Source organism: Parasteatoda tepidariorum, chromosome 1 (genome assembly GCF_982258835.1).
Source record: "Parasteatoda tepidariorum strain Cologne lab strain chromosome 1, Ptep-v5.0, whole genome shotgun sequence".
Lineage (NCBI taxonomy): Eukaryota > Metazoa > Arthropoda > Arachnida > Araneae > Theridiidae > Parasteatoda > Parasteatoda tepidariorum.
Window position 1 is genome coordinate 122,977,074 of NC_141755.1, and position 25,758 is coordinate 123,002,831.

Below are 25,758 nucleotides of genomic sequence, written 5' to 3' on the forward strand. Positions count from 1 at the left end.
GCAAATCATATATTTTAAGCAACTTGAGTATTTTTGTACAAATATGCTTTTAAAACTAAAATTTCTATCTTGAAAAGTTTTTGTTTTCATTATTTCATTGATAAATTTTGACTCAACAACAAAATACAGATTGTAACACCATGCAAGTATACACCTGCCTTATAATTTAGAAAGATTTTGAACACAAAATTCCTTTTTGAAGGAAATTATTGACTCACGAACCCATTAAGATTGACACCTAGTACAGGAAAAGCTGACTGTTAAATGAAAAGTTATTCAGAGTGTTCACTTTTTTATTTTGTGCACACCTTTTCTCAGAAAATATTTAACTTTCAAAAACATACTGTTTTTTTTCCATTATTTATTTTATGGTGCTCAATTTTATTGCTTTTAATATTTAAAATAATTATGATACTCTAATGTAAATTATTGTTTCAAGGAAAGGCATAGAAGAAAAAGTACTTCTTATTACTTACATACATGAATTTATCAATTGTATTTCTTTTTCGGTTTATTTTTATGATTAAATTTGCTATTGGATTCCTTCGACAAAAAAAATGTCAAAATTTACAACATTTTTCATATTAAAACAATAATATGTAATGAAATTGAAACCAATTCAGTAATAAAAGAAAAAAGATTGCTCAAAATTTGCTAGTTAAAAAGGCAAATAATTTTCCAATACTGTAACTAATTTATATTTCAAAAAGTTTTTAAATTACTTTAATGGTGATGCTTTGAGAAATTCATAAGTTTTCCTTACATAAAAAACACAAGAGTTAGATAAGAATAATCACAGATTTGAGCAAGTCACGATTTCCGTAATGTCTCTGTATAACTGGTACAGATGTAAGACAAAAAATGAAATGTTTACATAAATATTAATAACATTGTTTACATCTCTGAAGAAATTTTTTTTACTTCATTTTTTTTTATTTATTTAGTTGCTTTTTTAACTAAAAATTTTTCTTAAATACTCCATTACTACGCCTACTACAGAGTTCTCCCTTGGAATAAAAAAGCGCAAGATGCTTCCTCACAGAAAAGGGTACAGCGAGTTTTTAAAGGGCTCTTATTTAACACAATAAATATTTAACAAAATGTATACTATTATGTAGTAGCTGAATTTGATTCTCAACGACTGTAAAATTACCATCTTATACTAATTTACATGTGTATTTCAAAAAGTAGTTCTCACCCATTATCAAAATGAGAAAAATTTTTAGTTTACGAAAAAAAAAGATATGCTAAAAGAAAACCATTGTGCACACTTTAAAAAAAAATTAATTGTTAAACTAGAGATCTTTTTCTATAATTTAAACTAAAAATTATGAGAAAAATAAATATTTAAAGGTACATTTAAAAAAAATATATATTTATTATATTAAAAATATATATTTATCCCTTAATAAACTTATTGATACCAAAAAGAGAAACTTTGAAAAATTTAACCAGGTGAGAAAAATCCTAACAAAGTAAATATTTGTAATGGCATCAAAATCAAACCTATTAACACGAATAATTTTAAAAGTATGTAATTATCATATACACATTTAATTTTTTAAAAGGAATATTAACAGACAGTGTCATCAAAGGGCAGTGAGGAGGGGTGGCCCTTCTCGAGGAAGTACACTACATACTACATGCATTTTCATTTGATACAGAAAAATTAGTTGTCATTTTCTGTAGATTAGTATAGCAGGGGTTCCACATTAACCACTTTCAATATATGCTTTTCGAATTCTAGTAAAGAAAAACTTTGTTATAAGACGCACACATCAAGGGTCACAAAGGAAAAGAAACAATCTAATCTAATGAATAATTCAGAGGAAAACCAGACTGAAAATATTTAAACCTGTTTGATTGCCAGAGGACAGGAAAGTTAAAAAATAATCTTTGAAAACTTCAACATTTCAATGCGCAATTAAATTGGTTCTGTTGTTTTTCATCTTTTTTAACTCATAAGAAAATCGTGAAATTTCTATAACTTTTTTGCTTCTTTCACACTTAAATGTTAGTTTAGTGATTCTTATTGCATTTACATTTTAAACTTCAGTTTCAAGAAAGCTTTTTTTTTGAAAAAGTGTATTTTTGCCAAATAAAAAGATTTTCTACTATTTAAGAATAGATAAATAAGTGAAATGTAGGTGTTATTAACATTATTTTTAGTTACCATAAATTAAAAAACTTTTACGAGGCATTTTACTTGCTTGGAATAAAAAAAATTTCTTATTGCAAAGAATTGTTCTACCAAATAATGTCTTAGAAGGCATTCAATATTGTACAGGTTAGTTTCAAGATGCTTCAAATCAGTACTTTGTCATTTATTTTCCTCTCTTTAACCTATATATTTTTAAGCTATGTTAACAAGGTAGGTTTTTAAATATGATTGTGTTTGCACAATCAAAATCTTATTGTACTTAATAAAATTAAAAAAAGTATTTCATATACATTAATAAAATTTATAAATATAACACTTTTTTTCATTGAATAGGGGAGAGAACTATTAAAATGAAAATTAATAAACTAATAAATCATGTAGGGAATGGTTTCGACGCTTCAAGAATGGTGTGGTATAGTATGAGCTGCTACTACCTGGCGATTCCATTATAGGCGATCGGTATAGGCTACAATTGATTCGTTTGTGCCGTGCATTAAGAGAAAAACAGCCCGAATACGAGCAAAGACATGACAAAGTTATTCTTCTTAATGACAACGGTTGGCTTCATGTCGCAAATTTTTTTTTGTAAACGCTCAAGTGGGATATTTTACCACACCCGGCGTATTCGCCAAACATTGCTCCTTCTGATTACTGGTTGCTCCGACGGACGCAGCACGATTTGGCAGGTCACCGGTTCACTTCTTTTGCAGAAATCGAAAGTTGCCTCTTAACTTGGATCGCCTCAAAAGAAGAGAAGAGATAGAATTCGAAAATTGCCTGAGAGGTGGGAAAAAGTAGTAGCCAATGATGGACAATACTTTGATTAATCTGTTCATTAATTTTGTTCTGAAATAAATGGATTTTTAACCACAAAAAAAAGGACTGAATTAATATGTACTCCCAATACATAACTAATTATTTTATTGAGCAATAAATGCATACTAAAAACAAAACAGTACACCCAAATTCTAAGTCCTGTTGTCCCTTGGGTCCTTTCTGTTTTTCTCTTTCATTTGAAAAGAGAAATGAAATTTAAATTATTTTTTTAAAATGTGCAAACATTTCTACGTAATTGTAATGATCTGTATCTCTATTTTCAGGGTGGCCACTCAAATCAGATTTCAAATTTCCCTGATTTTCCCAGGTTTTCCAGATAAAAATCTTAAAATTTCCAGGTTTTTGTTTCTTTTTTCGTGTAAAGTGTAGGATGTGTACAAGAAAAGTGTCGGTATTATAAAATATTTTATTCAAAATATTATTTTTTTAACATATTATCTTGAAAAAAATAATTTATTTTGACAATTTTCAAGATTTTTTATTTAATTTTTAATGTTTTGGTACAAAATTTTGAATCAAAAATCATTAATGCAACAATTGTAGAGATTTGTTGACAAACATTGCGGTTAGCGATTGTAAAAATATGTGATTGGTTGGTTTGCTGAGAAAAAAATAATTCATAGATTTCTTTGTATGGGAGTAGAAAAGCTTTCAGAAAAAGGGTGCAATATAAAGTCTAATATTATTAAATTATAACCAACTAAATTTTGGAGAATTTCATAAAGTTAAAAATACAAAAACATTTTGTCAAAATAGAAAAAAAAAAAATACCACCAAAGCATCGGAACAAACTTGAGCCATAAATGGATTCAGCCCAAGAACAGAATTTAAAAACAGAAGCTAATATCCTAATCCCTCTTTCCACCTCCACCAGAATCTTTCCTAAATTGAACAGTCCCATAGCGGTCAAAGATTTCTACATTCGTTTAGCAACCGCGGCAGAATTTTATGTGGCATTCTAGTTTAACAGAGCTGTAATGGAGCAAATTTTGATGCAAGCAAAGTATCGCTAAGTTGATAATATTTCAACTGTTTGGCGATACATTTCCGTTTACAAAAAAGTGGGTATAATGGATGAAATAATTTAAATTAAAAAAATTTGTAAATAATTTAAATTGGTGAAATTAAAAAAATGATCAAAGAAAAAATTTCCAGCTTTTCTTTAAAATTCCCTGATTTTTCCAGGTTTTTATCCAAATTTCCCTGATAATTCCAGGTGGGTGGCCACCCTGTCTGTATCTCTATTTTATTAATTTTTTAGCTCCTAATATTTATCCTTTTTTCAAAGTTCTTTTTTTCAAGGGAGGAATCATTTGAAAAGAATGACTGGAGGTAGTTATCTTAAAAATCTTTTACAATTTTTATACATTATTTCATAATAATTAACACAGATACATAAATAACAGAATACAAAAAAGGACAGTTTTCCTTGAAACTTAAATAAGTTCTTCTCTAATTCATTAGAATATTGTGGGCAATCACTGGAAAATAGTACTTGAAATAATTTGGAGATATGATTTCAAGCTTAATAGTTTGTAAATACTTAATAATCATTAAAGAAATTCCTGGCTTTTGCTAATAGAAATATTAAATAAACAATTTGGAATGTTTATATCAAAATAGACACATCTAATTAGTAGCGGGACTGAATCGAGAAGAAACTAAAACCGCAATGAGAATGAAATGGAGGAAACAAAATGTCACAAGACTTCAAACTACTAAAAAAAAAAAAAAAAAAAAATTAGTATTAAAAGATCAAATGCCTTATGATAATTAACCATTAAATGAAACTTTTATTGTTTTGAGGAAGCACTAATTAGTGTTAAGCATAGACTCACTCTTAGAGGCTTGAGGCTGACTCTAAATTTAAGCCGGTTTTATATGTGTTAAAGATTTTATATGTAAGATTAAGTTAAAATTTGTAAAGATATAAGACTAAGTAAAATATGTTTGAGATTAGTATATTGAGATCACTTATTTAAAAATTAGCAAGTAAATAAAAACTATGTCCAGGGATCTGTCCAGGCCGAATTTACAACCGTTTAGCGGTACCTTCACAAATTCAATTTTAGGAAAAACGGTAGTTTCACAAAATATTTTTTCTTAAAATTTCATTTTTGTATCCCTTAAGAAACGATAAATCCATATTTTTGTGCTGATTTTTAAATATAAATTTTAATTTTTCACAAATTATGTCTAAATTTTCACAAAATAGGTACCTCTCAGAAAAACCTAGACAGACCCCTGATGTCATTAGCCTGAGTATGGAAAATGTTTCCAGACAATGAGTCTCAGCTAGTTGTCAAGCCCAGCTGGGACTCATCTCCAATAAGGATGCATTAGCTTCTTATTATGAAATACTAGAATGTAAGCAGATCAAAAAATTATTAATAATTATTACAAATGAAATTATTTATTTTCTATTTAACAAAGATAATGCACATTATGATGAGTTCCGAACTTAATAAATTAGATAGAAGAAATAACTGACAAAAATATAACATTTGTAATCTTTGAAATCTCTGTGACTTATTAATTATCGTTAGAATAAATTTAGAAAGCTTCTCCTAATATAATTTGAAATAATTTAATCTTAAAATATTTTTCAATTGCTACAAGAATTATACTGACAGAAAAAGAAATTTATGTAATTTTCACAAGCTTCCCACAATTTTCTAGAGCTAGATACAAATTTAAATTTCTGCACTTGATAATTTATTAAAATATCACATTCCATTAAATTACAATAGAAGTATTTTGAATAATTTCAAAGAAGTTCTAATTAAAAAAAAGTACACATAAAATCAAACTCTTAAAAATAACTAAATACTAAAAATAAAAATAAAAAAACAGTTAAAATAAAAAATTTAAGCAGGTATGCTGGTAATAGTAGTAATACTCTTATTCACATAAATATCTCTTCTTCAATTTTTTTTTTTTTTTTAAATGTAACAGAAGATAAGAAGCCATTAATAAAATGAAGAAATTGAAATTTTCAGCAGTTTACAAAATATTTAATTTATTTTGTTATCAAAGAAAAAAATCTGTAAAACTTAAATCTGTAAAAAATAAGTAAAAAATTAAATAAACAAAAAAATGAATACCTAGAAAACAAAGTAATTGGTAATTTGAATTAAAAAATTTAGTTAAGAAATGCTAAATAATATTGCCTTATTTTTAATCCTTTATTTATTAACTTGAATAATGTAAATAAATATTTAAAAAAAAATGTCCTCAGTAAATAGGAAATTTATTTAAAATATTACTTTACCAGTTGCTTTGGACTCATATTATGGAGAATTCGTTCAGCATTTTCACTGTCACCTCTGCCTTCCATTCTTGCCAGCAATAACTTCGATGCATTGTTCTGTGTAAAAGAATACACAATAGGTTACAAAAGTAGCTAACAATTTTTTTAAACCGAATTTAAATCCGTTAACTTAAATCTAAAACATTGCATATTGGTTTACTTAAAAAAATTTTTTTAATTAAAAAATGGAAAGGTTAACAACAAATTACGAAAACAGCTACAGTTTAGAACCAATTACAGGTTTTATTATTCTAATATTCCATAAGTTTATAAAGAAAAACATTTTTTGTTAGATTAGAAGAAATATACACAAACCTTCAGTTCAAGGACTAAATCCATTCGTTTTCCCCATACTGTAGTAGTAACTACCTGGCTACCACACTGTTTCCTAACCAACCAAGGAACTTAATTTAGAAACTATTAAGGACATTACATTAGGTTGGATTTCAATAAGAACAATCTTACACAGGGTTACCACTCAAATCTGGGAAAAAAATTCCCTGTACATATTATACACAATATATTAAGAGGAAACAACAATTACTGTGCTCTTGTGTGAGCTATATTGGGCTAACTATTTTTATTAGTTTTAATTGCTGGAAAAACAGTGAACATACTTAAATAATGCTTTAGCAAATGAAATAATTTAGTATAGCTGAAATATAAGTGTTAAATATCCCATAGATTACGCTTTGAGGAGTCACCATTTTTTAAAAGACAAAAATAAGAAACAAAATTCCCTGTATTTTCCCAGTTTGTAAAGAAAAAATCAAAATTCCCTGCATTTTCCTAGTTATTTTAAGTGATTTTTAAATTCCCTGTATTTTCCAGGCTTTTCCTGTGGAGTGGCAACCCTGTTTCAATCAGAGAATGATAAAATCATTTCTCTCCTTTCTTTTGGGATCCTGAACAACAATTATTCGAGTCCTTACAACATAGGATCTAAATAACAGTGAGAAGCATTTCAATTATCGATTTGAGAAACATTTGCTTTTAAACCACTTTAACCAATATTTTAAAAGCTGACATAGTTGTTCAACAGAAACTGGTCAGATTGTTCTAATACAGCCAACTGAAATTCAAATCTTGGCCCTGAGAAGTAGTACAATATTTACATTGCACCAGAGCTGCATAATGGGGGACAGTCTGGGAAACATCACTGAAGATGGTTCAGAAACATGCCATCACAAGTTTGATCCATCTGCCCACAAAGTTTAGCACATTATGGTAGAACAGTTTAATAAGGTCACTTCTCAGGCTGATCAAAGTGGTTACCCACTTGCTCAGTGAAGCTTGACTTTGGTGATGTACAGGAAGTCTTACGGTCAGTTGACTGTGGGATGGCTCTGAGAAGTACATTAACCAATAATTTCAAAAGTAATATTATTCTCACTTAAATTGGTTCAAAATAATTTTTCTTAAACTTAAAGTATTTAATATCAATAAATGGTATATGAACTGATGGAATACTTAAAAGCACAGTCACTCCTTAATACAAATAGAAAATTGCTATCAAGGATATTTTCTTTACAAAATTAATTTAATTTATTCATTTTAAAACTAATTACACTGGATTGAAAACTTTAAAAGAAAAGAGTTAGTTCAGTATTAGAAAAATAAAATTTTCTAATACTGATTTTTGGAGAGGACCAATTTTTACCACACGAGTAAACTAAAACAAAAGCAAATACAATGTGTAAAAATAAACAATAAATGTAAAGAAAATAAATCAAAACTATTTACTTGATTTTCATGGCATGGTCCTGGCAATATTCAGTAAGTGTTTCTAAAGTTTGGTTAACTAAAGCAACATTGTGTTCATTAATATATAAACCTAATAATCCAAGGTCTCCTGTAGTACTTCCACATATACAATCAAGGAACATAAGAGTTTCAGATACAACATTGTAACTATTTTTATCAGTTTGGTTTCTCAAGAAATTCTAAAAATAAAAGAAATTAAAGATCTTTAACAAAAGCAGATGGATATTAAATATTGTATTCAATTTTTCAAGTTTTGATTTTAAAAAAAGGAACAGATAAAAACTAAATAGTCATAAGTTATGTAATTAAACATTTAATTAAAAAAATTTAAATAACATTTTAAAAAAAAAACAATTAAAATAGTGCATAGTTGTCCAAAATAATGTTTTAAATAAAAAATTTTTAGGGGGTAGTTTTTATTTGCAAGATGCAAACAAAAATATTTAAAAAAATATTCATAACTATGCAATGTTTAGCCACTCTTTAAAATTATGATAATAATTAAGGATGTCGATTATAATTTGGAAAAAAAGAGAGAAAACTAATCGGTTTGCACAACACATACATTTTCTTTCTTAGACTTAATTTAATTTATTATATGTTTCTAATTGTTAACAGTCTTAATGAAAATATCGAAATAAATAATAGTAAATAATATCAAAATTAAATTATTAGACCTAGTTATCATTGTGAATCCACACAACTTAACAGAATTAAAAAAAATATATGGTTAAATGTGATGAAAAAAAGTTTGCTTTACATTCAGAAAAATGAAAGATGCTTTAAAACTTACAAAATACAAGAGGTTTCATAATTAGAACACTAGCATGCCATAATAAAGACAATTTTCGATACAAGACTTTGGTTATAATCTCCACAAAATAAATTGTACTATATTTTCAGTTATGTCAATGGCCACAGTTATACCAATTGTGGGTATTGTATACAAATAACCAACACAAGGGTTCAACATAACTAAATGATGACTATGAAAGATGCAAGGAAATCTTTTTAAAAAGTCACAATGCATATAATTATTTGAAGTCTATCACAATATAGTGAGTTGTTTCAGATAAAGAGTGAATAAAAATGCAGTTCTTTACAATATATATTTGAAGATAAATAAGCACACCGCAACCTGTAAATTTAAAATAAGTCAAATATTTAAGATAATTGATTTACTACTTCAACAGCCTTTTTGGATAAAACAAACTTTCTCAATTTCACTTTGAAATTTAACTATAATTACTAAATAAACAAAACTAAACACCACTCAATCTATAGCTACGAAGCTACATCCAAATTTAATGAGCTAAACTTATGTCTCCCGTAAAACATATTAATACTAAATAAGGAGCTAAGGAATATTTTTACTTTGAATTTTTATTTAATTTATCCTTTTTTTCATTAATAATCTGTGCTATGAAAATATGCACTTACTTGCAAATCATAATTATGGTTTTCACACAAGAGTTGTAAGAATCTTAAAATAGGCTGCTTCAGAACTACTTCTTGGGGAAGTTTGTTTTCTTCGGCATCTTTTGCTTTTTCAGCCTTTTCGGCTAAAATTTCTTCAAGAGCAATGTGGGTATGAGCCCCTAAAAAGAGTTTGATACAAAACTATTAGGAAAAGGAAAAATATCAAAATTTTGTGAAATAAATGTCTTATAACATATTGAATAAATATAACGGAAATATTAAATGAAACTATTTTAATCTTATATTCTATACTCAGACATTTTAACTTAATTATTATCGATTTGAAACAATAAATATTATTGACTGCATTCATTGATTAATGTGCTTTAATCTCCAGTATTGTTTTTTTAAAACTCTTAATGCTGCAATTCAAAACTAAACTAAACTCAGTGACACAACAGCCCATAAAGGGCCAAGGCCTACTGTGCCCATCTCAGTTTTCTTAACCTTGGGCTCAGGGGTGCAGAAGCAAGATGTTGCGGCTAGGTGGTCAGTCGAATGCGAACCCCCCAGTGTTTAGCCCCCAAGCATGCTTGGTACTCATTTATCGACCCACTGAAAGGATGAGTCAACCTTGCCCGGCCCGAGGATCGAACCCAGAACCTGTGGCATGGGAGCGCGAAGCTTAACAGAAATTAAGGGATTGTCGTGATGATGACTATTGTTGAAAAGACAAAATACAACACAATATGATGAAGTAAAAATAACTAATTAGAAAAATATTTACCAGGGTATCTGTTACATTTAATAAATTTCAAATTCATGACTTAACGAAGTTACTATTTTCTCTGACAAAAACACAACAATAAATTTAAAACAGCATTATAAAAACATTTATTGAAATGGTAATACCTACTATTTCAATGTCAAACCAAAGTTATTATACTCTGCCTCTTCATATTTATAGATTTTAAATTTAAAAAACAGTGTAAAGAAAGAGTTAAAGCCATAAAATAGCTGAAAAAATACAAAAGTGAATAATTTTTTTCTTCGGCAGAATTACATTCGAAAGATACTTTTCTTGTTCATCGGAAAATAAAAGAATACTCCTGAATTTTTTGTTTACATTTTGGAATAAAAAAATTTACCAATTACTGGCTTGCCTTCAGGTAAAATTTTAAATTGATAAAATAAAAATAATAACAAAAATTCTGAAATCACAGAAGTTTCAAAGATAATTCGCTCCAGAAATGATGTTTTTCCTTTAATTTTTTGAAAGAATACCATAATTTTTATAGAACACGATAAAAACATTTTATATTTTAATCAAATATGGGAGTGGTGAGTGGGAATTTTGTTACAAATTCAGATATTCGGAACACTATGAAATTGGGGGGGGGGGTAAATTCCACTTAAAAAATTTAATCGGCAACCTAAATCCATGATGTTTCATGATTTTTTTTAAAAAAAATTAGTTAAAACCATGACAAATTTTGCTCAATACCAAAATTCATGAATTTCCATGACTTTCCAGGTGCGCAGATACCCTGTATTTAAAAAAAACCTGGCAGATTCCTTATTTATATCAAATAAAAATATTACAGATGTAATTATGCTTTTATAGAAACTAATAAAAAAATAGCATCAGCAGAAATGCAGAAGGGAATTATCAAAGCAAAAAAAAAAATATATATACATTTAAGAATATTACAATAATATAACAAATAAATATACCAAAACAAAAGTTTTGTCTCAGAAATTTTCTAACAAATAAATAAATAGCAATATTTATATAATTGATATGTTTCATAGAATTATTCTAAAATAAAGAATATAATAAGAAACACCTGTGTGGAGACCTGGTGAGAAAGAATAGTTTCAATGTAGCTCATACATGTCGTTAAAGGCGACTAAAGCATCCGGGGGTATGAAAATTTACCCTGACCTGCCCAAATTTAGGGCATACGGGAAAATGTTTATGTAAATCCAAAAAGATATACAAATCATAAAATACACAAGATACGTAAAAAATGGCAACAGCCCATGAACATGGTGGGCGAGTAAGATAAATATTAAGCTATAGAACAAAAGAGAAATTTAAAACCTGGGAAAAGCCCCAAAACAAGTAAAATTCTAAAAGTAATTTAACATCAAATGCTAAAATGAGCAATTTTAAAATCTATAAGAAATTAAAACTTGGGTGAAATAGTAAAACTTTAAATTGACGAATCATATGAAACTCAACAAATAAAAAACTAACATCGTAGTGTAGACAGATAAGATGATAAAAGCAGGTGTAAAGTTTTAAAAGTCAATAGTTAAAATCAATAAGTAAAAAGTTAAAATTGTTGGCACAATGGAGGGACAGTCTAAGTTCAGAAGTAATAGTTCAAGTATTATAGTTTACGTAAAGTCTAAAATGTTCTTTAGGGTCACTTTGATGATGTATTTGATAGTATTCCTGCAGGCCTGATTAGCGCCTGGAATTCCGGGCAATCAAGTAATAGATGTTTAATATCCTGGAATTCACCACAGAAGTTACAGTTTGGGGATTTCCCGAAAAGGGGGTATTGATGATTACCAAACACGCCATGGCCTGTAAGAAATTGATTTAGGTAAAAATCTGCCTGCAGTCTGGTGACCCTTGGATCTTTAAAAAATGTACAAGTTTGACGACTTTTAGTATTGTTTGTCCATTCGCTTTTTCACCGTGTCATGACACATTAATTTATTATCGACTTGACCTGTACTTGGGTTAGTTGGGCAGTGAAATCCACTCGGTCGAGACTGATGGCTTCCTTGGCTGCCCGATCCGCCTCCCCACATGAGCTCTAGTCCAATTAAGAGTAATACCTTTATGCCATAGTTTTTTAATTGCAATTACCGTCGAGTTTTTGTGAGTTGGGTCAGCTAGGGCATCAGCGTCCGGGGGTATAGCCGGGCACACTGCCCCTGGGGATTATATTAGGGAACTGGTCCTCTATGTTAGGGGTTGGGTGTGGGGCCAACTACCCCACCCTGTAAAAGACCTCCAGTTCAGAAACCTCAACAATGTGCATATACCGGGCTCTGTTTTACCTAGACGACTCTGCATGGGAAGGGATAACCTTGCAATAAGCTAGACCATGACTATAAGCTAAATATCCTTGCAGTTCAGGAAATCAGATGGTTGGGAAAAGGCGTTTTTGATAAAAAAGGGAATGCAGAGTATATTACAGCTGGCATGACAAATTACACCATTTTGGTGTCGGTTTCATTGTGAACAAAAGACTCAGTAGGGCAGTCATTGACTTTCAGGTTATAAGCATGAGACTCTGTAAAATAAGACTGAAAGGAAGACATTACAACATAACCCAGATTTGTGCTCATGCACCGACTGAAGAGAAAGACTATGCGGAAAAGGACTTATTTTACGACCTGTTGATGAAGAGACCTGCCCTGCACACACAGGACATGAAGACGGTAATTGGGGACTTCAATGCTAAGATCGGCAGGGAAGGATTTGTTAGATCCCGTGATGAAAGCCTTCACTTCGATACTAACGGACAGAGAAGTTTTGACTTTGCTGTGTCGGAAAATCTGTTCATCACAAGCACGGCATTCCCACATAAAGATATACACAAGCATACTTGGCTGGCCCCTGATGGGTTAACTCTTAACTAGATGGATCATATACTTGTGGACACGAGACACCGTAGCAATGTGATGGACGTGAGAAGTTTTAGGGGAGCGAATGTCGACATGACAATGTCCTTGTGATATCCAAAGTCAGACTCCTATTATGTAAGAATTTCTATCACAGGAGAGAAATCAGAGATTTCAAACCTGACATTTCTAAATTAAATGATCAAAACATTCTTAAGGAATATAAAATTAAATTCTCCAATTGAATTGGTGAACAAAAAGGGAAACCAGGCTTCACTTTTGACTGGTACGCAATAAAAGATAACATTTCGACATCTGCATGTGAAGCTATTCCAGATCTGGAACGACGAACCCGAAATGAGTGGTTTGACAATGATTGCAGAAAGGCCACAGAAGACAAGAACAAAGCCTATATGCTACAAAAGCATCATACTCACCAGAATTTCATGCACCAGATAAAAGAAAAATTTGGTTCACAATCAACACACTTAAATAAAATAATTAAAAAATATATATAAATATAAAAAGAATAATTTAAAGGTAAATAATAAAATATAAAAAAAAAGTTGTGACAATCTGTTGGGGAAAAAAATATAAGAGTAATTCAAGTAAAAGTAAAGTGTGTTAAGCAGGTATAACAGTTTGTTAAGTTTTAGTAATCTGCAATAACATAATTTTTATAGTAATAAAAAAAAATCACTTAATTGACATCTTTTAAATAAAAAAAGTATTTGAGTTGAAAAATAATATGTTTGATTAAAAAGTTTGAGATAACAACCTATACACATTGAAGGAGTGTCATTGAGTTGAATGGCAAAGGAGCAGAAATCAGCTGTGTTCAAATGCTAAAATGGCAATGATTCAAAACCTTTTCTATTTGGGTATTAAGTAGACATGTACTATCAAATATTTCATCAAACATGTAAAATGATTGGTGCTTTCAGACCCTATGGACCGACAGGAAGCCGAAATAGATTGTGATTGGATGAATTGTGAAGACGTTGAATAGAACAATGTGAAAAGCATGCTTTTGCATAACGCGCGAAAGTCGACATGGTAAAGAAAGAAAAAAAGTTCATTTTCGGGATATTAAGCACTTTTTAAAAACACCCAATGAAAAAAGCACCTTCAAGGGATTTTAAAAAACGAAAATAAGCACCTTTAAGTCCTTTTTAAAAACGCTACGCACCATGTAATAATAATGAAAATCGAAGTGAAGATTTGTTTAATATTTTTCTGAAACTTGACACGAAACAAAAAGAAACCAATAATTTGCAATGATGACAAACTTTGTAATCTATTAGTATAATAAAAGCAGAACAATGAATAAAAAAAAAACACACTTGGTCGTTATCAGAACTTAAGCTTTCATAACCATTTATAATAGGAACAAATAAGAATCAAAAGTTACTGGTTAATTACTGCCCTTGTAAGTAGATAGTTAAGACTAAACATACCTGTTCTCCATAGTCTGGGTCTAATGACATCATTTCTTTAAAAGTTTGCAGCACTTTAATGCAAAGTTTTTCCTCTTTTTTCTCCAACAATCTTTCAGTTTGACATATAAGTCTAAACAGCAAATAAATAAACTATGTGAGAACTAATAAAATGTCAAATAACTGATAATGTATTCATAAAAAATTTCAAATTAGGAGTAAGCATTTATTGAAGGAAAATGATAAAACAATAGCATTTGGTATAAAAATTCAATAAATCAATTAAAAGTGGTATCTTTACCATTTGCATGTACCAAATTTTTTTGAAAAACATATTTTTTTAAAATTTTTTGGGAAATTTAGTACATTATACAGAGTAATTGAAATATGGAGGCGTATTAAATTGAAGAAAGATTTATTTAAGAGATACAATAAATTTCCTGCCCTTAACTTAAAGCAATTTATTTTTTAACATAGACTTGCTATAAGTATGTTATAAATTTTATTACTCTATAACTTAAATTCTATGATTATTGCAAAAATCTTTTTCCTAATATGTTGCCCTTGTATTCAAGAAAAGTAGGGTAATCTTTCTGCTGGTAGTAAATAGAAATAATGAATATTATGTAAAAAAGAATTTTGAAAGGCAAGCGTCAGTCTTTTAAAAATATTTAGTCTAGTGTTTGCTTATTTTAGTACTATAACCAAGCATCTAAATTTATTATATTGAGATTGAGATTTGCTAATAGCACAGAAACTGTTATTTTTTAAAACTCTTTCTGATTTTTGTGTTGCTAATGATTTATTTTATGTTATTCTCATGTTTGTGAATAAATAAATTTTTCACAGAAGTAAAAATTCTGTAGTGAACCTATCATAAAAATAAGCTATCCTCTAATGTAACAGTTCATACAAATAATAATATTTAAAAGAGAACTGTTTAAATAGTTCTTCAGACCGGAAAAAAACTCCACATTGTTTACGCGAAGGAAGCAAAATAAGAAAGGGCAATTAGTTATATATTAAGAAATTCTCTATCCAACTACAAATTACTAAATCATCTTGTTAAACATATAAAAAACTTTAATAAGACTAATTAATGTAAGAAAGAAAACTAAGATGCAAAAGTGGCATAAGACTCAATAAGTGATGTGTGTGCGTGAGCCATTTTATCATAAGATATTTTTAAAAAAATAATTTTTGTTTTGTATTTAAATATATATATACAGATGGGTGACAAAATAATACGAACACCTGTGAAAAAGTGTGACTTATTTCACACCTGCAGTACAGCCGCGCCACCTGCAACAGAAGTCTGCCACCTAGTGAGCGTGAAGAGGAAGCTTTCAGTCTCTCAACATTAGTCACCTGTGTTGCATGAGTTTATCTAACTATCTTTTATGAGGTGAAATGTCTGACCTGTCAGAATTCCAAATAGGGATGATTGTTGGGGCGCGTTTAAGTGAAGCATCGATGACAGAAACAGCAAAATTTTTGGGGTTTGCAAGAAGTACTGTATCAGCCGTTATGACAGCATACATGAAAGAAGGTAAGACGAAGTCTTCAAAGCAAAACAGTGGCCGAAAGTCAAAGCTTGATGATAGGAATAGACGTGTCTTGCAGCGCGTTGTAGCTCGAAAACACAAGCAATCGTTATCCGAGATAACATCAGACATGAACAGTCATCTTCAGGACCCTGTTTCAAAAAGAGCTGTTCAAAGAGAACTTCATGCAGCGAACATTTATGGGAGAGTGGCAATTCGTAAACCCTTGGTGACAGCAACCAATGCTTTCAAGCGCTGTCAGTGGTGTAGAGGTCACAAAGGCTGGTCCCCACAGCAATGGCAGCAGGTAATATTGTCCGATGAATCATCCTTCACCTTATTTCAGATCACCGGAAGCGTTTATGCCTGGAGATCACCCAAAGAAGCGTTTGATCCTGAATGCCTCTTACCAACTGTGAAATATGGAGGAGGCTCCATTATGGTTTGGGGTGTGATATCTTAGCGTGGTCTTGAGCCACTAGTACGTCTGCATGGGAGAATCAAATCTAATGACTATCTAAGCGTTCTAGCGGATCAAGTTCATTCTTCTGTACAGACTGTATTCCTTGGAGAGAGACCGATTTTTCAAGACGACAACGCCCCTATCCACACCGCTAGGTGCGTTCAAACATGGTTCGAAGAGCATTACAATAAAGTTGAGCATCTCGCATGGCCCCCTCAGTATCCGGACTTAAATATTATTGAACATTTGTGGCAATATTTGGAGTCTAAATTTCGTTCCCGATTCCCACCTCCATCAAATCTTTTGGAACTAGAGGCCGCTTTGCAAGAGGAATGGCTTAATATTCCTTTAAACGTTGTCCATGACCTTTATGCATCGATCCCACGTCGTATTAAATCTGTAATTCAGTCAAAGGGTGGCCCAACTCCCTATTAATAAAGATTTTCTGATATTTCACAGGTGTTCGTATTATTTTGTCACCCATTTGTATATATATATATATATATATATATATATATATATATATATATATATATATATATATATATACATTACCAAGTACTGAAATGTAATTTATATTATTTTGAAATGAAAAAAGTATATTATAATGAATTATACATAAACAATAATGCTATAAAGAAAATTAATATTACTGAAAACAAAGATGTATTGATGCAATTAGACAAGGTATGAAGAAAATTATACTTTTTTAAAAGAACTCAAAATTTATGGCACCACATATAAAGGTCTAAATCTACTACCTTGCAAGTAGATTTTAACTTTTTAATTCCTTTTTCGTATTAATTTGCATTAATAACTAAACCTTTAAAAGTCTAAAGAAAAAGAAAGCACAAAGAACAATATTTTTTTAAAAAAAAGATAAACTAACTTTCGAAGAATTTACTGTACATTTCAATTTAATGTAAATTTTTTGTTTTCAAACTTAGTGAATAATTACAAAATTGAACCATTTTATTATAAAATGCTTAACAAAGTCATAATTTATCCTTTCGAGTAGCCATAATTATACAAATTATTACAATATACTAATGACCAAGCCTAGTTGTATAATTTTAAACCATGAATTTTAAAAGGAAGCAAATATATTGTAATATATATTCTTTTAATAAGAAAATATATATTCTTTTAATTGGCATTACTTCTTGTTTTTCTCTTACAGTAAAAATTTTTCCTTAAACTCAAAATATTGTTTTCAATTAAAAAATAAGGATAAAATAACAAGTATGCTCGAATATTTATATTCAAGCAATATAAATAGAAAGCAAGACATTAAAAAGTGTAATACATATCAGTTATATTTAATTTTAAGTTAAAAACATATTTAAATGAATTATTATATATTTTAACAATTGCAAATATATTTTGATAACCGATACAGTGATTAAGAAATACTTTCACTAAGAAACTTTTAATTAAAAAAAAACTATTAAATTTCATTAATGAATTGATAAGCATAATTGATAAATGATTGAATTCCACCTCGGTGAAAACCTGAGTTTATAATCTTTTATATAGGTTTCCTTTTACAAAAGATACCTTAAAACTGCAATCTCTCCAAAAAAGCACTATCTCCTCCATGTGCAGTATCCCCCACGTCCACACAAATCGTTTTTTTTAGAATGCTTCACTCTCCTCATAGAGTATCATTCCAGGCAAAATGCAGAATACATTAACGAAAGAACCAATACAATAATGAAAGTACATGCTTTCTTCCCCTTGCCATAACCCCCTCCCACACATTCATTTTTGTCTCTCTAAAATACTTTACCCTCTATGCATGGTCTAATTCTAAATTATAAAAGAACGGCATTTTGTTTTAAAAAATTGAACTGAAAAATTGTTCCTATCAACCATAGTGATACTGAAAAATTAAGGACTTTTAAAACCTTTGTATCAAAATTAAGTACTTTCAAGGGCCCTTACTTTCCAAAATAAAAATTAAGCAGTTTTTAAGGACCGTGGGAGCTCTGATTTCATTAAATTTGCTGTCTAATAAAAAAAATTGATTGTAGAACCTTAGAACACTTACAACTTTCAACATTTTTATTCACACAAAAGTGCTATCAAATTGGTATATTTTACTTACCATATTTGTTTTTGAAGCTCAGAACATAAAATAGAAAATTCACATATATTTATACTCACATATATTTTTCTACTAAAATAGTTTTGTATCTATCTCATCAGTAGATACAAAAATTAAAAAAATTTTTTGTGGGATGAGAGCTATCTGAAAATAATTGGAAAGTACTTATATCCTTTCTCCAAAATATTTACTCTTCAGTTTTTTTTTTAAAGATTTAATCATTTGAGCTAATTTTTGAAGCCAAATATTGCTACATACCTTCTTGTAATCTAGATATGGTAGAGTTTTTGCTGGTTTGAGGTTGAACAAGAGGAGTTGGTTTATGACATTGTCCTGTAGCCCTGTACATAGCCATGACCCATAGATGGCACTATTTTCATCGTCACTGGCATAAAGTAAGCTATCACCTTCTTTAACCGCATTGAAGAAAAAACTCAAACCTTTAAGATCTGAAATTTGAAGTAGCATTAAACAAAACAAGAAAAGGGAAATAATAAATTAAATCCTATAAGTACAAAGAGATTTTATTCAAACAAAAGTAGATGCTTGTTCAGAGATGCATTTATTTTCTGCACTAACTGATGTTGCCCTAAATGCTCAATTTGCTTCATTCTTTTTTTGAATTTCAATAAGTTTAATAAAAATATTACAGCAACAGATTTTCTCCAGACAACAGTAACATATTTCAGATGACACTTTTGCTTAAATGAAAAGGTAGCAAAAATAGTTAGAACACCATTAAATACAAGTAATTTTTGAAAACCACTATCACATTAACAAAGATTAATTTTATTATGAAACATTAACTGGTGATTCATCTCAGATCCTAGAGCCAATGAGACAAAAACAATCTGAACAATAAATTAGTTTATTTCAAACTGAACAAACCCAAAAACAAATTGCACTCCAAAAAATGACACAATTTATACCAAAGGCCGGGATAGCCTAGTAGGTAGGATTATGGGCCCATGTCCCAGAGGTCATGGGTTTGATCCCCGCCAGACAAAGACTCCCGGTGTAGTAAATAGTGACTGACGGAAGTTAAATGTGTCGAGTTACAAAGTCCACCATGTTCCCATTACAAATCATACTTCTGGGGGTACTTAATTAGGAGGTTCCTTATCTTCAGGATTGGTTCAAAATTACAAGGCTATGAAGTTGAATATTAGCAGAAATGGACCCAAAAACTTGGGTCAGCTGTTCAACAACGGTTTTAAAAAAAATTTATACCAATCTTATTAGTTTAAATCGGATTTCATAATACACAAAACTAATGCCAATTTTTTTAATAACAAAATGAGCATATTTCATATCGAAAGTAAGTAAAAAATTCAATATAGTTCACATATAGGACATTTGTTACAAATAAAATGTTTCTAAAAAAAAATTACGGTCTGATTAACCCCATTCCTGCTTGTTTTCTACTAGAGTTCATATTTGTTAAGTTACACTATGACCACCATTCCACTGAGTGTGCAGTTCAGCACTGTTTTGCACTGAAAACTCTTTATTCAAAATAGACCAGAATAAGAAAAATCCAACAAGAATTATGTTGAGTTTTAATCGCTAAAGCTTAAAATCTTGTAAGCTTGTTAATTTTTTCAGATTAGTAGTTTAGTGTAATAATCGTGTTATATTCTTATTTTTTTTCGTTTCAGTTAAAGGTCTATCAAATTGGTTGTACAAATTATTTAGAATAATTTGTAAGATACAGAAGTTTAGTTATTGGAGTTTACGCATATTAATTAAATACAAACTAGAAAACTAAGTAAATAAAGTAAAACATAGAAAACATATTGCCAAGCACTAGTTCAACAAAATCTACAGTACACCATTTCCGTAGGTTCTGACTTCTTTTCTCTGTAACTGCACATTGCAAAATTATACTGTGGATAACTTGTAATAGAAAAAATAATATTAAAGAAAGACACATGCATAAGTTTAATAAATTGAAAAAAGATTATAACTAAACAAGATATATGGTCTAAATATTTTGCATGATAATTTTTTTTTAGAAAACATCGATATTTTTATTGAATTGATACTGATGCTAATATAACACAGGGATATAACAGACTATAAATAATATACTATATAGCAAGAATTTGATATTCCTCTATTACTTAGAGGGAGGGGGGGGGAACAAATACAAGTTTGAACATAACATACACAAAAAATGCAAGTCATTATATTAATAATAAAAGCTAATAGATATATTTTGTTTTAGTTTTACTTTCGTTTTTCAAAACTCACATTTGAAAAATATTAAAACTAAATACTATTCTCCTAAATTATTCATAAATTAAAAAGCAAATAATTAGACAATAGCAAGTTTTTTCAAATCTGAAACAGTTTAAACTAACAATTATTTTCAAACCAGAATAGTTTAAAAAATGAGTTTAATGTAATTTTCTTAATGATATATGGCTGTACTGGTGATATTTAGACAACATTTCTATCTAATTGTCAAAATTAGCCAGTAAGTGTTTAGTCTACAGTGTGTTTCCAAATGGTGATGTTCCCTTTTGTAAGTGCAATGTTCTTTAAAAATGTTTTGTTTATATCTAATTGCCAGTAACACATAACAATAAAAATTAAAGTTGTTAAAAATCATAGTTATTCTCATAAAATAAAAATTTATTTGAAAAACAGTCTCTCACAATTTATATGTAACTGCTACAATATAATAGAAAAAATAGCACAAGAATTTGAAAATTTCCAAACTTTTATGTTTTAATATTTTTTTACAACTGATTAGTCATGGATCAGTGAGCATCTTAAGACATTTTTATAAACAATAAAAACACCCACCTGGATCAGCAAAAAAAATCTTTTTTTTCCCATTTTTTCCAAACTTGCTTTCCTTGTGCAAATAAATACCTGTGAAATAATTTTCAAAACAATTTTCATTAAAACATAAAGCACTCATTTCTGAAAAAAAAAATTAATAACTAAGTATGAATATGAAATAACAATAAAAATCAAACCAATGAGTAAATTTTTAGTGTCATTTCATGTCTTGATAAAAAATAATCCAAAAATATTCATCCAGGCATTGTTAGCATTATATAAAATCTAAAGTTTAAATAATGAAATACTTTTGATAATTATAAAAAACAGCATAGAATTTTTGCACAAGCAAAAATGAAAGGAAAAACCTTTTCAAATTCTTACGCTCTGCTGAAAACAAAAGCTTAGTAATTTAAAAATTCTTTAAATTCTTCTGAAATTATTTTTCATTTTAATTTTTTCATAAGTAGATAAACTTGAAACAACACAAGTATAAAATCCATTATTCAATATTAAGTACTCAACAAAATTTTTGGTAATTAATGTACTAAGCAGGGGTAATTGTGACACTAAGTGAAAAACCCTAAAATATTTGAGTGCAAAAAATCTATAAAAATTTATATACCATACAAGTTTCGTATTTGACATAATTTTTTTCAGGGTTAGTAGCCAAATCTTTCAACAAAAAATAAGCACCTTTTAAGGACTTTTTAAGCACTAAAAATATTTTAAGCAACATATGTATTAACGAAATGCAAAATAATTTTCAAAGACTTTGCATGATCATGACAAAATAACTAGTTTCTGACAAAGAACTCTTTTTTTGATTATAATAGCCATCATAGATCGAGAGATTTTAAGGTTCGATTTCCCAGGGTGGAAAATGAAACCTTTAATTGAGAATATCTCACAAAAGGGAGAAGAGTTGCATATGAGAGGGCAAGAATCTCACCAAAGCATTCGGTTGGGGAGTCCTCCCTGTGCACGACACTGTTTGGATCGGGAAAGATCTAGAGTCTATGGAGGTGAGCAGCAAGCCCATTTATGAAGTAATAATTCTGATTTTAGTCGACACTATTGAAATTTGGAACAGGTGGGTGTCATTAAATAAGGGTACCAGGAACATACACTTTAGACCCTAGAGGAATTTAAATTTGCCAAATGAAATTCTGAATTTCACCGAAACAACAAAAAGATGCAGACACACACGCTTACTTTTAACTGAATATCAAATTCATTTAGCCAAATTAGATTTGATTTGGACAAAAACTAAATAGAAATAGAATATTTAGTAGTTATCTAGAAAAAAAATTGTAGAAATTAAACTCCAAAGGATTACATAATTAAGTTGAAACTTTAAAAAAAAAACATATACATAAACTCCCCAATTTTATTTCTTATCTGATCTTTAATGAAATAAATAAGAATAATTCTTTTGGTTTGTGATTTCAAACTATTATATTTTAAAAACTTTTAAACCATAATTTATTCTTTAAACAAGCTACCTTTAGTACTAAGTTGTTGAAGTCAATAAGTAAAACAAATATATATGAAATAAAACTACTCATTGAAAAATTTATTATTTGAAGCAGTCTTTATCTTTTTCTTTCTCAGGTCATCCTCACTAAATCCAAACAAATGTAAAAATTCAAAGTTTATTCATTTATTTAACACAGTAAAACCTCGTAACAACAATATTTTGGGGACTAAATTAATATATTGTTGTAGAGATACATATTGATATATCGAGGGCCTACATACTTTGGGAAAAAACAAGTTACTTCTTTCCAATAATGATTTTTAAGAACTAAATATAAATCTATAACAATAACTGATCCCCTGTGGCAGAATCGCAGCGACATTGTCGCAGATTGTTACAGAGTTCTTGCAGAAAGATTTTTCTTTTTAAGAACAAAAAAATTTACTTTTATTTTCTGCAGAAACTTACACATAATATTTGAATCATGCATTTAGATAAGAAATTTTGTGCGCATTCAATTTAGGCCAATAGTATCTTAAATCGATGCAATGTTTTGATTGAATTTTTGACAGTTATTGATATAGACTTTCACATGGTTTTTAAATATCCCGATATATTTCAAACAATAAAAGTATTAGAATCATGCATTTGAGTATTTACTTTTCAAAGCACTGATTCCATCTAATTTTTAGCAGTTATTGCTATTGATTTCCCCATAGTTTTTAAACCTGATACTTTTTATACAATATTATTTAATACAACCTAATCTGGAAACGAAACATGCATTTGAGGAGTCTGATTTGTGTGATTTCGTCTTTGATCTTTTCTACGGCAATTACTACTATGGATTTCAGTATTTTTATTGCGATGATTATTTACAAAATGTGACGAAGGAAATAATTTGTCTGCTCGCCACCAACAAAATGTGAGAATATCACCCATAATATTAGAATAAAAAATTATTACATGTTCAGTTAAAAAAGTATATATATATTTTAAATTTTTTCATTTTTTAACACAAATATAACTTTATTGGGAACAAAAACGAACACATAAATATAAAGAATATATATTCGTCTCCAAGAGGAAAACCCTGTCCAGGCGACAAAGAAAGGTAATACAATAAATTTAAAATAGAAATTTTAAAAAAAGAAAAGGGGGGGGGGATATTACAATTATAAATTATTTTGCTCATCATAAGACATCATATATTGTTGAACACTGTAATAATAGAAAAAAATGCATGAAACTATATAAAAAAATAACAAAGGTAACATAAGAAATTCATTTGGATTGGCACAAGACTGGTATAAAAAAATCAAATGCTTCCTTTAAAGTGAAAAATATAGATCTAAATCGTCAATGTTCATAACAAATTGAATAAAGCATGCTTAAAAGAATATATTTGGATGTTTTGCAACTGAAACGGTAATTTATTGTATAATTTAGGTGCTGAGTAAAAAAACTGTTTTCGTGAATTTTCTTTTGTAAAGTGGGGAATCTCATATATTTCAGTTGGTCTCCTTTCAGACACATTAGTTTTTAATTTGCATATTAATTTATTGTTGTGTAAATAGAGTAAAATACGAAAAAATACATTATGGCGAAATGGTAATAGATTAATTCTTGTATATATATTAGTAGTAGTTATAATAATTAGAGAATTAACAATCTTGAAGCATTTATTCTGAACTGAGATTAAAGGAAGTAAATTAGTTTTATATTCACCGCTATATATTATTGCACCATAATTAATTAAAGAATAAAACCAGGAGTAATAGAGTGCTTTCACAAAATTAAAATGAATTTCATTCCTAAGGTGATAAAATTTAACTAAAACAAAACGCAATTTTTTAATTAAATTGTTAATATGTGTTTTCCATTTCAAATTAGAATCGATATATAGTCCTAAATATTTGATATTATTTACAGATTATAGAATGTAGCATTGACAATTTTCATTAGTACTTTTACAGGAGAGAGAGTGAAATTTTTAATTTAAGTTAATTTCTGATTTTCTTTAACTGAAATAAATGTATTTAGTTTTATTTAGATTTAAATTTAAGTCATTTACTGCAAACCATTTTGAAATTATGTGTAAATCAGATTCAATTTGAAAAATTAGTTGATTTAAATCAGTGCAAGAATACAAAATTACGGAATCATCAGCATATGTTATTATCTTACCAAAAAAGTTTGAGTTGACAAAAGTCATTGATGAATATAATAAACAATAAGGGTCCTAGAATAGATCCTTGAGGAACACCACGTTTTGAAAAAATATAATTACTAAAATTACTTCGGATTTTTACTCTATGTTCTCTGTTTGAAAGATATGAAATAAACCAATTTAAAATAATTCCTCTGAAACCAGCAAATTCTAATTTTTTGATTAAAAGATTGTGATTGATATTATCGAAAGCTTTTGATATATCAAGAAATATAGCTACTGTTATCTTATTTTCAGCAATACTATTATGGATAAATTTTAAAAATTCCAGAAGAGCTTTTTCTGTACTTTTGCCTTCAATAAATCCATGTTGATTTTCAGAGAAAAAATTTTTATGTTTTACATAATTGTTCATTTTATCAGCTAGAGCTTTTTCAATGATTTTGGAGAAAACAGGTAATATAGAAATTGGTATATAGTTTGATAAGCAATTTTTATCGCCGGTTTTAAAAATAGGAGTTATGGTTGCTCTTTTTAAAGAAGTTGGAAAAATGGATGACTTGATTGAGGTATTGATGAAATTAGTTATAAAATTTATATTGTTGAGAGCAAATAGTTTAAATAATTTTACA

The 25,758-nt window shown here is 28.9% G+C and overlaps 1 protein-coding gene across 11 annotated transcripts in view; it reads right to left on the reverse strand.

Moving 5' to 3' along the window:
• The window catches only part of LOC147816861 (inositol 1,4,5-trisphosphate receptor-like), a 310,281-nt gene that overhangs the window by 261 nt on the left and 284,262 nt on the right, over positions 1 to 25,758 (reverse strand). For 5 of the 11 annotated variants that reach the window (XM_087162562.1, XM_087162568.1, XM_087162564.1 and 2 more), the window contains 4 exons: positions 21,498 to 21,566; positions 9,513 to 9,670; positions 8,052 to 8,251; positions 6,270 to 6,365 (listed from right to left, as the gene is read on the reverse strand). In XM_087162562.1, the coding sequence (XP_087018688.1) occupies positions 6,284 to 6,365; positions 8,052 to 8,251; positions 9,513 to 9,670; positions 21,498 to 21,566 (509 nt within the window). In that variant the 3' untranslated portion in view covers positions 6,270 to 6,283. Of the gene's footprint in view, positions 1 to 6,269; positions 6,366 to 8,051; positions 8,252 to 9,512; positions 9,693 to 21,497; positions 21,618 to 25,758 lie in introns of all 11 variants that reach the window. The other 6 variants (XM_087162551.1, XM_087162552.1, XM_087162556.1 and 3 more) reach the window with 3 other exon arrangements.